This window comes from Rhincodon typus, chromosome 20 (assembly GCF_021869965.1).
Source record: "Rhincodon typus isolate 14 chromosome 20, sRhiTyp1.1, whole genome shotgun sequence".
In the NCBI taxonomy this organism is placed as follows: Eukaryota; Metazoa; Chordata; class Chondrichthyes; order Orectolobiformes; family Rhincodontidae; genus Rhincodon; species Rhincodon typus.
The window spans coordinates 32,585,703-32,600,462 of record NC_063351.1 but is presented as its reverse complement, the minus strand read 5'-3'; the positions used below and the strand labels follow the sequence as shown (position 1 = coordinate 32,600,462).

Below are 14,760 nucleotides of genomic sequence, written 5' to 3'. Positions count from 1 at the left end.
TCAAAGTATGCTTGAGGCAAAAAAATGTATAAAGAAAAGCAGAGAAAACAATGATGAGAATATCTCTGTGAAGAACTAGAATGAGGGGAAGACAAAGAGAAAGATAAAGACGGAGAGATAAAAAATAATTTTGAGATTGGGAGACTAGCACATGGATGCATACAGAAGGAATTTCTTTTAAATTGGCATTTCTTGGGCAACATCATGGAAGGTTAATAGGTCAAACTTTAAGAACCATATAAACTAAAATCATATCAAAATGTACATGATAAAAGGTGAATAAAACAAAGTCCAAGGGCTGGATTTCCATCATACAGGTAGAAATTGAATATCAGAAATTTTCCTGATGTTCAGATCCTAAGTTTCCTGGAGGATGCCTTCAGTAGGCAGCAAGCCTGAGGTGGAGCCAGAGTCAGGTCGAGTCATGTGAAAGGAACTGTGCACCTTTGACCCCAAAAGTATTGGCCCTGTTTTTCAGATCAGTGTAAAGCTCCTCACCTTCATCTATTTAAAACCCATACCTCTTCACTCGATTCATCTTTCATCCCATCATATCCCTCCTTCCCTTCACCCCTCTCAAACCCCTGCCAACCCCACCTGCCTAAAATCCAATGTTAAATTTTGGAGCTAGATTTAGCGAACTCCTGCTGGGCATGGTTTTGGCAGAGGGCATGTAAAACGTTTGCTGGGTGCCTGGCTTATCCCCTCCCATGCACTTCTAACCTGTTCCCCAGAATAAAGGGAGTGGGTAAGTGCCCATTAGGCTGCACTCCCTTAGGCCTTTTGAAGCCTTTAACTGCCCAATTAAATAGCAACAGAGGGCTTCATTTATACTCCACTGCCTTTAAATTTCAGGGCAGTGGCCGAAAGGACAGAGTACAAAGATGGTGTGTTTTTGAAATAGCTTTTGTGTAATACCCGAATGGTGGAGGTCAGGTGGCAGCACTCAGAGGGTGCTCTATCAGGCATTCCCCACATACCCCCAATCCTCCATGTTAGCCCTGCTAAACCCAGTCTTTCACCAATCTCCCCCCTTCCCTATGCTTCCTAAGAGTCCTGAGGTTGGCTTGCAGCTCCAGTAGTGCCCAGTGTTGAGTTCTGACGCTGCTAAGATGCTAAGGCTGTCAACCAGTTAGATTGGCTGGCAACTCTTGAGAGTGGGCCTACTTCTCCGCTGATCCAATCGTCAGCTGATGCAGCCCACCCGGAATGGGTTAGCACGTGGGAGCCAGGCTTTTTAAACGTTAGCGCAAACTGGCCTTCCAGGGAATTGTAGCCTTTCGGACACACATTGGCATAAACCGGTCTGAAGAGTGAATTCTCAAAGGGATCCGCTGCTGATTCACAGTTACTCCATCTGCACAGCTGTGAAAACCCAGGAGAAATGGGGTATCCGCGGCTCTACAGCCACTGCTGTAATTGGGCATTGAGAAACTTCCCATTGAAATTTCCCCCTCCCCCCGACTTTAGGTTGAGATGCAAGTCAGAGCCTCTTCTGTAAAATTCACTCATGAGATCTGGGTGTCACTGGCTGGGCCAGCATTTATTGCCTAACCTTTAAACCCCTGATCATTTGTTTCCATTGCTGAATGATTTGAACTTTAATAAAATAGCTTCTGCTCAAGACGTCTTTTATAATTTGTGTTTTATCAAGAAAATCTACAAAAGCGATTGGGAGGCTCAAAAAGAAAAGAGCTTCGAACTACGGCTGGACACTATTGCAATTTTGGAAGCAAAGGCAAAACGAGATCTTGCAAGTGATGTAAGTTATATACTGTGATGCAACATCAAAATGGAAAGATAATGAGGATAACTGGAAAAACATTAACAAATTGTGCCATAGAGATAACAAGGTGTAGAGCTGGATGAACACAGCAGGCCAAGCAGCATCAGAGGAACAGGGAAGCAGATGTTTTGGGCCTAGACCCACAAATTGTGCCATGTAGTTTTCAATTTCTATTTCTTAAAAATTTCAATTGGCATTACGATATCGCCAGTAAAAGTGAATTGTTTAACATTCAGATTTGAATGCACCAATTAGAAAAACAATGTGATCAATGTTGAATATTCCGCAATGTATCTCAATAATATGATTGATTTTATTTTAATGTAACTGGCTAAGGTTTCACAGTGTTGTAGAACTTTTGAATAAGAGTCAACCTGGCCAAAATTCTATTTAAAAAGTGTTTTGATTGTATGATTGTATCATGTTATAACCAAGTGTTGCATAAGAATTTGACAAGAACAAAGGAAGTGGGAAGATTAAAATCTGCATACTTAAAATGTTTAACAAAAGGTGAAAAATTCTAGAAATACAGTTGATCATTCAGCATGTGAAAGCCACTTTTAGGTTTAATTTGGGATGGGTGAACAGAACTCTGAACTGTTTGGAGATTTGATTAAAAGAGATCAAGTGAAACGTGGATCTAGTGCTCCTTTTAAGATTAGGAAAATTGTACTTTCGGCTGACAGTAGGTGAAGACCAATAATCAAAAATGGGGAGGATTTTTATGAAGTGCAGGGCTGGATGAACACAGCAGGCCAAGCAGCATCATAGGAGCAGAGAGGCTGACGTTTCGGGCCTAGACCCTTCATCAGAAAAGGGGGAGGGGAAGGGGGTTCTGAAATAGATAGGGAGAGAGTGGGAGGCGGATAGAAGAGGGATAGAGGAGAGGATAGGTGGAGAGGAAACAAACAGGTCGAAGAGGCGGGGATGGAGCCAGTAAAGGTGAGTGTAGGTAGGGAGTTAGGAAGGGGATAGGTCAGTCCAGGGAGGATGGACAGGTCAAGGGGCGGGATGAGTGTCCTAACCCTAACCCTAACCCTAACCCTAACCCTTTCCCTCCCCCTTTTCTGATGAAGGGTCTAGGCCCGAAACGTCAGCCTCTCTGCTCCTATGATGCTGCTTGACCTGCTGTGTTCATCCAGCCCTGCACCTTGTTGTCTCAGATTCTCCAGCATCTGCAGTTCCTACTATCCCAGGATTTTTATGAAGTTACTTATGCTTGAGAGAAGCTCTTCATCCCAAGTGATAGCCTTATCACATTGCTTCACAGCACAGACAGTGTCATCTTTATGCCTGGAAAGAAGGACTTAGCTGTCAGTAGATGAACAACAGTAAAGAGTTCTCTAAAACTAGAGAATAAGTTCACACTTGCTTGGATAGATATTTTCTCTGATTTCATTACAATTGCTTTGCAATTTTTCAGGCCTACAGTATCTTTTCTCTTTTTAAGCAGTATTAGACAAATAGCAAAGTTGCATAATTTGCCCATTAATCTCTCTATAAAATTTCTTAACAGATCAAGTACAAGGAGATGCATGAAAGGATAAAGGGCAAATTGATTGGGGTGAAGGATGTAATGGGTGACTCTCAGATGGCTCACTCTATCCAAGCTTCCAAGTTGCAGAGTGACCTTGAATACAAAAAGAAATCTGAGGCAACGAAAACAAACATCCATCTTACAATGGACATGCTGGAATTGGTGCATGCGAAACAAGCTCAGAGCCTGGCCACTGACAGGGACTACAAGAAGAGATTCCATCAATACACTGTCCTACCTGGAGATATGAAAATTGAATGGGCTAAGAAAGCATACGCTCTGCAAAGTAATGTAAGCTTCGTGTTTGAGTCCAACAGTTGTCCTGTTTGATTACAGTAATACATTTCTATATAGTGTAAATAAGTTTCATTTAAATTCTATCTTGTTTTTGACTTCACAGAATATTGTTGGGTTACAATGACATATTCAGCATGAAGCTCGCTATATTAGATTTGATTTGCATCATATTTGAATAACATATTCTTGACATATTTGAATCGCATTGAGCTAGTTACTAACTAGATATTTGTATAACAGACCTGATAGAAAATAGGAACAAAAACATCCAGAGCTGTAGTTCTACATATGGAGGATCAGCAAGATGGGACACAGCAAAAGCCCACTCATTTACATTTCTGATATATGCACGTTATTCCTGTGAGCAATACTCCCCATGCTCTGATTTCTCCAAAGCACAGTCAAACCTCCTGTTTATGGGACAATTATATGTAACCTTTTTGTTTGGCTCAGCTTACCACATACACCAAGCTCTGAAGCCTCATAAATGTTGACAGTATTAAGATTACCCTGATAAAACATGGATTCAATTAAATAAGATTATAGGCTTTCAGTTTATTTAGAGTTTTCAGTTTTATTCCATTTTAAAGTCATCCAAACTGGAAGCTGTAAGCCAGATAAAAGTCTGTTTTCTGCCTTGCAACATACTCTTGTCATCACATTATACAAATTCTGCCAGAGTATTAAAGCCAACTAATTCAAGAGTGCAGCTGGTGATAAAGTGCTGCTTATTATTTATACAGCGAGTTTTCTTAAAGTCTTTGCTTCAAGTCATGCCCATGACTCATTAAGTGTAGTCATGCATCATTGAAGGCTGGAAAATAGTTACTTCATAAAGTTAAAGTAAATAGATAGAGCCAAGGTCTGCTGCCTTCTAATGCTGCATGTTCTGATAGTTGCCTGCTAATTCAATATTTGGTGCTATCTTGTTTCGAAAAGTACTGTCATGTTTTGGAAGGCTAAATCTGAACATGAATCCTGGCCACAAGTACTAATAGGAGGGGGAGGGCCTGTTCTTGGGTATGCGAGGGCTGTTCTCCTTTTTGGCAATAATTTTAGCTAAAAAAATTGGCATATGCAGAAAACAGGAAATCTGATTTTGTACTCATGCCAATCATTTTGTTAAAGGTATCCTGACCTGGAGAAATGACAACTAATAGCTCTTCCAGTTTGAACTAACAGAGGAACATAAAAAACGTGCAGGACATCCTCTGAGTCATTTTTCCAATCTTGGCAGCAGTATTTGTACCCCTAGAATAGTTGCTGCATTTATATTGGGTTTTGTAATCCTGTCAGAGAATATTAATATGCTTTTACTTTCCAAAATTTATCAGAACCAGTACAAGTCTGACTTGAATTGGATGCGTGGTGTGGGATGGATAACCAGTGGTTCTTTAAATGCTGAACAGGCGAAGAAAGCAGGAGAACTGTTCAGTGAGGTAAGTGTAATGAATGCCTCCTGTCCCCATCAATTAGTAAACAGCCGTAGAGATTGTGGCTAGGAATTTGAGATCAGTTTGTTGCTGATCTTGAAGAAAGTTGCCTGCAAAGATCTTGCCATCTCCCTGATGTGGGTTTCACTTTCCCTGACATTAATTTCCTGGCCCCAATGATAGGGGATCATTGGTAGCCAGCAATCGTGACATTAATAAACAAGCCAAGCAGTCAATCACATTAAAAGAATTATGACAGTTCGAAACCAGAAGTTAAAAAAGCACAATTATTATCCACTTTTTAATTGTTTCTGAAAGAATTAACTAGATATTGGGACATGCAGATCAAAGCTGAAATGTAGTGTCTTTAAAAAAAAATCCCCTATTTTAATAATCTATGTTCTTTTTTCACAATGGAGAAGTGTATTTGTAGAATAACAAAATCTAAGATTTTCTGGGCCAGTGAGGGAGAATTCCTTCATCAAGGCTTAGCACAGCCTTAAAAGATAATTGCATACAGTTATTTCATTCAATAAAGCAGGACTTTCTCAAGTTTTTGCAATGGAACTGATAGTGTAAGGAGTGGAAGATCACATCAATTCTAGTGACTTCTGAGATTTTCAACTGCGACAGTGTGGGCAGTACATCTTGTTGTGAAGCAGGAAATCACTGATCGCAACTTCAGCTTTTCTGCGTGTAACTGCGTGTGTGCAGATAAGTTGTTTGAATTTTATGTCGTAATGTTGATAGTTTGTTGTTATTACTGTTGAAAAATCGAAGGTATTATGATTCCGCTTCCCATTCATGCTGCTTTGCACAAGATGTGGTAAATTAGCACATTGTATGAAATCTTACCCAAAGTAGCCACAAGACCAACTTGGTGTAGGAGATGGCAGAAATTGTACTTTATGCATTAATGATGCTTTTCCTAATCGGAAACTAGGCGGCTAAAATAAAAATATAATCCATTGCCTAGCACTGACCTCATTAAAACTAAAAATTCATTATTCCTATTTGCCAGCCTAGCTTGACTCTGAAATGTTGTGGTTTCAAGCTCCTCTTCAGGGCTGTTGAGATGGTGCTGCATGGTTAAAAATGTGTTCTTTGAACAAAATATGACACTGATGCCACATATACTTATTATTATGATAAAGGCTAACATTAAAGGCACTATGGCACTTCCAAGGCATGGGATGTTCTAAGTACTTTTCCAACCCAATGATGTGTTTGAAGGCACTTTACAGAGAATGACACTTATTTGTCCACTTAAAACAGGAAACAAAACATGAAAGCAAACTTATTGTATGGCACATAATTTGAGACATTTTAAATGTATTAAGTAGGTAAATTAATGCAAATTGTTTTCTTACATATCAACAATATTTATTCTTGTAAAACCTCAATTTAATGGTTCCAGTTTGCATGTCACATATTCTCACATTTGCAATGTGATAATGCCCGAATAATCTATTTTAATGATGTCAATTTGAGGGATAACTATTGATCAGTGCACTAAGGGATAACTCACTACTTCTTTGAAATAGCATGGGATGTTCTATATACATCTGAGCAGACAGATAGGGCTTTGGTTTGCTATTGCCATATGAAAGATAGCAAGTTCAGCAGTGCAACACGGCCTCAGCATCAGGCTGGTGTACCAACACTGGGGGAAATCTTGAACCCAGAAGGTTGTTGTGCGGGAGAGAAAGTGCTATCTACTGAGCCATAACTGATACTAAAATACAGAAAACTGTTTTCAGAAATCTGTTGACTAGCAACGTCTGCTCAATAATGACATTTATGTCAACCAATGTTTAGAGACACATTAATTCTCAATTTTAAATTTGTACTTAACAGAAGAAGTATCGTCAGCATCCATATTCCCTGAAATTTACAAGCGTTACTGACTCTCCTCAAATGATACAAGCCAAGATCAGTTATAATCAGGCTGTGGATGTAAGTCTTGTAATATTATTAATCTGTCATCAACTTGTAACTGTGAATTTTTCTTTTCTCAAACATTCAGCTGTAAAACATGAGTGTGGTGTCTAATGGTACTTCTACCTGCTCAAGGAACTTGTACAGAACACAAGGACATTGGAACAAGAGTAGGCAATTTAACATTTAGTATCCATCCTGTTATTTGGTGACCTAGATCCTTAGACTTCCCATTTCCCCCATATTTCTTAATACCTTTGGTTAACAAAAAATTTACTGATCTTAAAATGAGATAATTGGCCTAGCATGAATTGCTGTTTGTGGGAGACAGCTCCAGACTTTCATCGAAATAAAATGGCTCCCAACTTCACTCTAAAACAGATGTAGCTCTTTCCTTGGCCTCAAACCCCCAACCAGCTCCAAAAGTTATTACTTTGCATTTTCTCCCATAGTATTTTGAAAACTTCAATCAAATTGCCCCTTAACCCTCTATATTTGAGGCAATACAACCTTACCAAATATCTCTTCATAATTTAACCCTTAGAATCCAAGTATAATTTTGGTAAATCTGTGCTGCACTCTGTCCAAGGCTGGTATATTCTTCTCAAGATGTGTTTTGTGGAGTTGCTCGTGGGGTTCCAGGTTGATCTTACCTGGACTTTATATATCTGTAGCACACCTTCAGAAATGATTCAATGATCTTATTGTATTCTATAGGTAGCGTACAACTTTATCCATATACTTGTGTAAAATCCCTGACATAGCAGACTCCCAGGGAATTACCCAGGAAATTGAAGATTCCACTGGGCGATTCCACTGGGCAATTCCTGTATGTTTGGAACTCTCCAAAAATGTTGATTTGAATTGGGGAATTTGGAGGGTTCCACTGCAGTGAAGTAAATAGTTGCTGAGGAAACAGATGCCAAATTAAATACCTAATCTAAATCCCAAGTAACTGCTAAATTGAACTCCCTACTTGCCACATGTACCCCCAACTATACCTCCCCAGACCCTTACATCCAAGAACCTCACTTGCCACTTCCACCCCCTGGACACACTGAAATACTCCACCGCCAGCCCCAAACCTGGCCCCCCGGGTCTCCCTCCCATTTATTGCTGGGACTCACCAATCTCCCTGTACCTCTTGGGTCTAACACTTCTTTCTTCTTGTGCCCATGGAACCTGACATCTCCCATCTCTTTTCCCCCTCCCCCCTACTACCCTCGAGATCTGACATCTCCCTTGCCTCCCCCCAGAAGCTGGTAAACCACTCCATCCCTCTAGCCCCTAGCTGCTAGGTCTGACACACCAACTACCCCCAGGATTTGACACCTTGGCATCTGACACCTCCCTTTACCCCATGGGACTTGACGATTGTTACTGAGAGATCAAATGCATCTCCTGCTGTTGGGACTTTACACACTCGCACTGCCAACCCCCCACCCACACTGGACCTGAATCCCTTTGAACCTGGTATTCTACCCACCTAGCACCCTATCTCCTATGCACTTGGCACATTTCCCTTGCAGCATCCTAACCACACACCTACCTTAGGAACTTAACCTTTCACTGGAGAGGTCTGAGTAGCAATTGGTGATGCTGGACATTTAAGTCACAGAATACAGAAAACTGTCTGCTGTGAAAAAGGAGGCATGGTTTGCTGCCCCTGACTATGTTCTGCTCTATGAGGTACCTCTCTGAATGGGAGTACAGCTCCACGTTTCTGCGGGAACCTGATCGGAACCTCCTGTCAGAAATTCGGAGCTCTTTCGCGGTGTTTAAACAAAAAATGGGATGGAGTGGCAATCGGCCTGTGATTGCCTGTCCTTGGAAAATCAGGCTCAGGTAAGATTGGTGGACACTTTGGCCTTCTGTCAATTGTGCCAGCCCAAATGTCTTAGCCTCTAAGTCTATTTTCCTGACAGGACAGTAGTCAAATGAATCCCAATGTTGCTGGCCCAGTATGCATTCCTGTGATTGCAGCAGGGTCACTTCACATATGGAAAATAGAGACTGGAGGCTTCTCTTTCCATCATTATTATAATTGCCTATGTATTCTGTAGATTGTGATTGTGAAAATCAAATGTTTTTGAAATGATTTGTTGATTACACAATAACATTCCCTAAACAAAAACACAATAATATTCCCTAAACTACTCACGTGCTTTTGTATTGGTGTCATTGTTTGGTTGTATAAATTATTGAAGCTGTTCTATTGTAATGACATGTCTCATGTTAACTGACCTGATTTAATGGGAGGAACCCTGGTAGCAGCTTCTAAATTGCGTACAGTCAACTGCAAAGTGTATGACCCATGTTGTATTTCAAAATTCACAATGAGTGTTAATTAAAAATTAAAATTATGCTTTGTTTATAAATATGGAATTTACTGTAAACAGTGTTATTGCACAAATGTTGAATGTGCTCGTGTTGAATTCCTCATTCTGCTAATTTATTGGAGGTGTTAAACTGTTAATTTGAAATGGGTTAAAATTTTCCCCAAAATAGTGCAGAAATTAAACTAGTAGAAATGTTTTAAGCTTTCATATAATAACATTATTCATAATCAATTTCCAAGCTTGTGGCAACCTGCCCTTGAGTTGTTGGCAAGCAGGAAAAAGCATAATATTTTACTTAATTACTAACCTGACAGTGGGATGTGCACAATAGCAATAATATTATCTGCATATTTCTCTCACAAGATCTCATACTGCTCCCTCCCACCATCAATGTGAGGTGGTTTTGCCCTAGATACATATTAAAATAAAGCTTATTCTTTCATTTGACAGAGGCTATACAGAGAAGATGGAGAAAATGTAAAACATCACTACACACTGACAAAGGACCTCCCAGAATTTCTGCAAGCTAAAACTAATGCTATGAATATCAGCGAGGTGAGACTCTGAAGAGAGTCTAGCTGTCATTATGTAACATTGGGTGGCTAGTTGATCTGAGAGCATTTACACTGCTATTACTTGCTACTGATTAATGTTACAGCAACTTTTTTAACAGCACCAAACATTTGATTCATTCAAACTTAACGTGAGATTGTAAAACAAGTATTCTTCAACGGGCCAAAGTTCAAAATGGATTTAAGGATCAGCTTGTTGATCTCCTCATAACTGTGTCACTAGCTTAGTTCATATAGACTAATAACAACATATCAGAGTAGAATGAATGGTTCAATGCAAGTTGTTCTAATGGTAAGATTTGCAAATCATGTCTTATCTGTAGCCCTTGTGAGGAAAATCAGTGATGTGCAAGAGGCCAGAAATGGAGAAATGCGGAATTCTTGGAAGATTGTGGGGCTGGAAGAGATTACAAGGATAGGGAAAGGCAAAGACGTGCATGCTTTTGAAAACAGCGGTGGGAAATTTAGAATTTGAGGCCTTGAGGGATGGTAGCCAGTTTAGCTCAATAAACACAAGGATAATTATGACCAGTGCAAGTTATGTAATGGCAACAGAACTTTTGATGAGGTCAAGTTAATTGCAGATATAATGGGCAGGCTGTGGCGTAGCGATAATTTCACCAGATAGTTTCACCAGGGCCCCAGACTAATCTCTGTTGACGTATAGGTTTAAATCCTGTCATGGCAGCTGATGATACATTTAGCAAGTCACTCAGTTTAAGGGCATTTAGGGAAGAGCCACAGGCACCCATGTCCCATGGAAGAAATTAGAACTAATGCTTTGGAGATGTGGATTCAAATATTATAGTTAAAATAAAAGGAAGACATTTTGGTGCTGTAACAGTAGCACCTCAACCTTTAAGTCGGGAGCTGCAGGTTTAAGTCTCGTATAGAGTTCCTGAGACTAAGTTTGAGAGGAGAACTAATTAACCATTAAGCAAAGGCAATGTTAGGGAAATAAAATGGAGGGTATTAGGTTGGAGATGAGCTAGGGGAGTGTTTCAGCTTCTAAAGTTATTAAACATTCGAAGATATTTCACAGGAGTTTTATCAGGATTCGTTGTCACAAAATTGGCAGTCTATTTCAGAGGAATGACTAAAGAGCTGAATTGAGGATTGAAAGAATGTCATATTTATTGATTGGAGCAGGATGTGTTTTCTTAGTGAGATTCAGGCAGAGTAGAGGAAGTTTCACTCAGCATCTTGGATATGTAGGCCAGCTGCAGATAATGGCAAATGGAAAATCTCCCATTTGGCAACACTTACATTTCTTACTTGACAAGCAGAAGATTTGCGAAAAGAAATATATTTTTAAAAATCATATGCATCCTCGAGTGAATCAATTTGCACTGGTGCAGAAGCGCAGGTGCACTGAAAAACTACTTGATCCCAGCTGCAGGACTGTAAAGGACAACAAATATTGAATGGCTTAAAAAAATGAACATAAAATTTTTTTTGGCACAAGATTCAAGGTGTGGTGAGAAGCAATAGCTTGATTGTAGGCAAATTATTGTTTTCTCTGTTTTTACTGATTAGCTCGTTAGAAATTATTTAATACATTGCCTTTATGCAGCTCCTCATTGGATAACTACATTCTCATTGGATCTACTTTGTTTGGATTTAACTTAATCTGAAATTGTATTTGTGAGAAATATTTTAAGCTGAAACAGGTAATTATTTTCAGTGATAACTAAAAGAAAGAAAATTAGCAAGAAACTACGTGTTGCAAGTTTGCCAGATCTTGGTTTACCCTAATAAAGAGCTGACATAGACACAATGGTAATATTTCATGTAGGCGATGTGGGCCTGGCTAGCTAAGCAGCCAGTGAAAGTCCTGCCTTGCCTCTTTGTGAGAAGACCCACTGCATTAATTGCCAGTTAGGCACTTACCTGGGTGGCAAAGGGCCTACTCCCTGTTCAGGGCTGCAGACACCACACGATCTGAGAGCTGTCAGTCAGATGTTAGCATCTCTGTGTGCAGTTTGCGCAGTCTCCTTGTGTCTTCGTGGGTTTCCTCCAGGTGCTCCAGTTTCCTCCCACAGTTCAAACATGTGCGGGTTAGATGCATTGGCCATGTTAAATTGCCCATAGTGACCAGGGATGTGCTGGTTAGGTGGATTAGCCACTGGAAATGCAGGGTTACTGGGATAGGATAAGGGAGTGGGTCTGGGTGGGATGCTCTTTGGAGGATCAGTGTAGACTCAGTGGGCTGAATGGCCTGCCTCAACATTGTAGAGATTCTAGTCTGTTCTATTCTATTTCTCACCAGAGCCACAGGTGGGTGGAGGGAGAGGGAGGGTGAGTGTGGTGGGGAAGAGGTGGCAGATGCTGCTGGTTAGACACCGAAACAAGGCCCACAATTACCAAAACAACCCAGGTCATGGACAAGTGATGGTAGGAGAGGGATCTTGGGGCAAGGGTTGCAATAAAGGAGACAGGGTGGTAGCAGCAAGACGTGGGGATGGAATGCGGGGTGTTTGGCTCTTGGGGGGGAGGAGCCCCCCTTTCCCTCAACCAGATGCCCAGTACCTTGGAATGGGGGACCTCCGTCCCAGGCCCAGATGTCCTCAAGCAGCCCTGACAGGACCTTTTGCCTCCTTTTGGGCTTTTCACACGGTGAGACCCCCCCCCCCTCACCAGCCCGTGAGTAACAACGTGGCGGGGTGAGACCCTTAAGTGGGCACTTGATGGCAGTGGACTGGGAATACTGCCCTAAGATCTTCCCACCGTGGAATTAATCAGGAGTAGCCAGCAGTGTCTGCACCCATCACCTTCCTGCATGATTAAATGCCCTTCCTCCACAAAACACAGCATGGAGGGCATTAAATTCTTTCAGATGGGTGGATTTTCCCCATAAGAGCAGAAAACAGATCTGTTTCCAGGACATGAACGTGCCCCCTTCAGGGGAAACGGTCATTCATTAGAAGTTTGAAAGTGGCACCCCCTTACGTTGCATCGAGACAAGCCTCTTTCCAACTAAGAGTAATGGGTGAGCCCTTGGGGCTGGAAGGCCAATCAAAGCTCTTCCAGCTTGAGAAGCAGCAGCCTTGAATGAATAGTTGGTATAACAGTCCAATTCTCACCACGCTTCAAATTAAATCAAAGAACAGATAAAACAGCTACGGCACTGCTGTAGTGGAAGGGGGATGGGGGCTTGTACAGGATGGTCTGGAGCTACAGCCACACTGAGGCAGGTTGGGAGGGCTTTGAGGTGTCTGAGAGACTGTGCCCCATCCTGAGTTGCCACTGGGTGCCCACTGCTGAACATATAAAGTGGTCCTGGGCATTGCAGGGAACCAAAGACTGACTGGAAAAAATCCCAATCAGCTTCTTGCAAAGTGCTTAATTGATAAATGGTTGTCAACCAAATGGGGGCAGGTATTCCAGGCAGTCATGAATGAGCCCACCTCAACCTACAAAACCTCCCAGTTTGCTGAACGGCTACTTCTGTGCTGTGAGCCTCTATGAAGTTAAAATTGTAAATGAAGCAATGGAATTGCGTCAAACACTTATTCCCGAAATTGTTTGTTGTTTCAAAGATCCGCTACAGGGAGTCGTGGTCAAAATTACGGGATGGTGGTTATAAACTGCTTTTCGATGCAATTCCAGTCCAAGCTGCCAAAGCTTCCAGAGAAATTATTAGTGATGTAAGTATCACTTCAAATAACTGCTCTGGAAATGTTTGAAGTTCATATCTGGCTGAGGTGTAAATTGGGTGGAATTAAACCATTTTTGTACTATTTTGAGTCATTGCTAATCAAAGGCTGTTGATTGAACTATAGGAATTGAACAATCTTAGACATAGATACTAGGTAAATTCCAGTTGTCTTTTCAAACTTACATTTTGAAGTCGTTAAAAAGATTTTTCTCTTGCTCGTTTGTCAGAGTTGATTATGTCAAGGTAACGGCTTGTTTTGGAACATTTTACTGACCTCCTAATACTGCATTTCTGTCATTACGTGAATAATTATCATGTTTATTTTGATGTGACTGATTAACACACCAGAATGCAAAATGGAATTGTGTGTCAAATTGCAGATATCATAGGCTAAATAACATGCTTCTTACCAGTCACCAAGAAAGATTGCTTTTGATATTTTAATGAAGTCCACTTCTGGTTAAAATAAATCCAGTCCCTAAGTTAGCCACTTTTGGTATATGTTTCTTTCCTGCATTAAATTCCTTTCAGTCTTCATAGTTCACTTAACATTTGAAACAAGTTATTGAGGCCTTTGGCAGCACTTTGTAACCTCATTGGAATTTAATTTAAAATTCTGACATGTTTGACAGTATCTCCATGGGGACTTCAAACTCCTCTAAGATTTTTGGAAGTCACAGAACTTTCCAACTTAACAGAGCTGATTTCATTTTTAAATATTTCAGTATCCGTCCCTCAGAAATGCTATAATATTAACTCTATCTTCTACAGTAACATTGTAAAGAGCCACAGAATTATGCAGAGAATGATTACTATTAATTAAAGTTATTATCTGGTCAAATCAAGGCAAAATTAGAGGTCAGAGTACTCACCTGATCTGTATATTACCTTGATATATTTTGAAAACTATACCAACCTTGAGTATTTGCTTTTAGATTTGCATTTCTTTTAAAATTTGCATTTATCACGCTACTTATTTTTCTGCTGTTGGGATGTGGGCACCATTGCCAAGGCCAACATTTTTTGCCCATTCCTGGATGTCATTCAGAAGGTGACAGGCAATCTTTGTGAGCCACTACAATCCATGTTTTGAAATTCTCCTAAACAGCTGTAAGGTAGATATTTGCAAGGTAGTGATCACTGAAGGAATGGTGTTGATATATGTTCAAGTAGGGATTGTGTGACATGGCAGGAAACGTG

The 14,760-nt window shown here is 40.6% G+C and overlaps 1 protein-coding gene across 1 annotated transcript in view; it reads left to right on the top strand.

Annotated features, from left to right (window-relative positions):
* LOC109929108 (nebulin-related anchoring protein) overlaps positions 1 to 14,760 on the top strand; it is a 95,336-nt gene that overhangs the window by 51,844 nt on the left and 28,732 nt on the right. The window contains exons 22-27 of the mRNA XM_048609042.1: positions 1,655 to 1,762; positions 3,303 to 3,614; positions 4,955 to 5,059; positions 6,911 to 7,009; positions 9,781 to 9,885; positions 13,442 to 13,549. Coding sequence (XP_048464999.1) covers positions 1,655 to 1,762; positions 3,303 to 3,614; positions 4,955 to 5,059; positions 6,911 to 7,009; positions 9,781 to 9,885; positions 13,442 to 13,549 — 837 coding nt within the window. The remainder of the gene's footprint in view (positions 1 to 1,654; positions 1,763 to 3,302; positions 3,615 to 4,954; positions 5,060 to 6,910; positions 7,010 to 9,780; positions 9,886 to 13,441; positions 13,550 to 14,760) is intronic.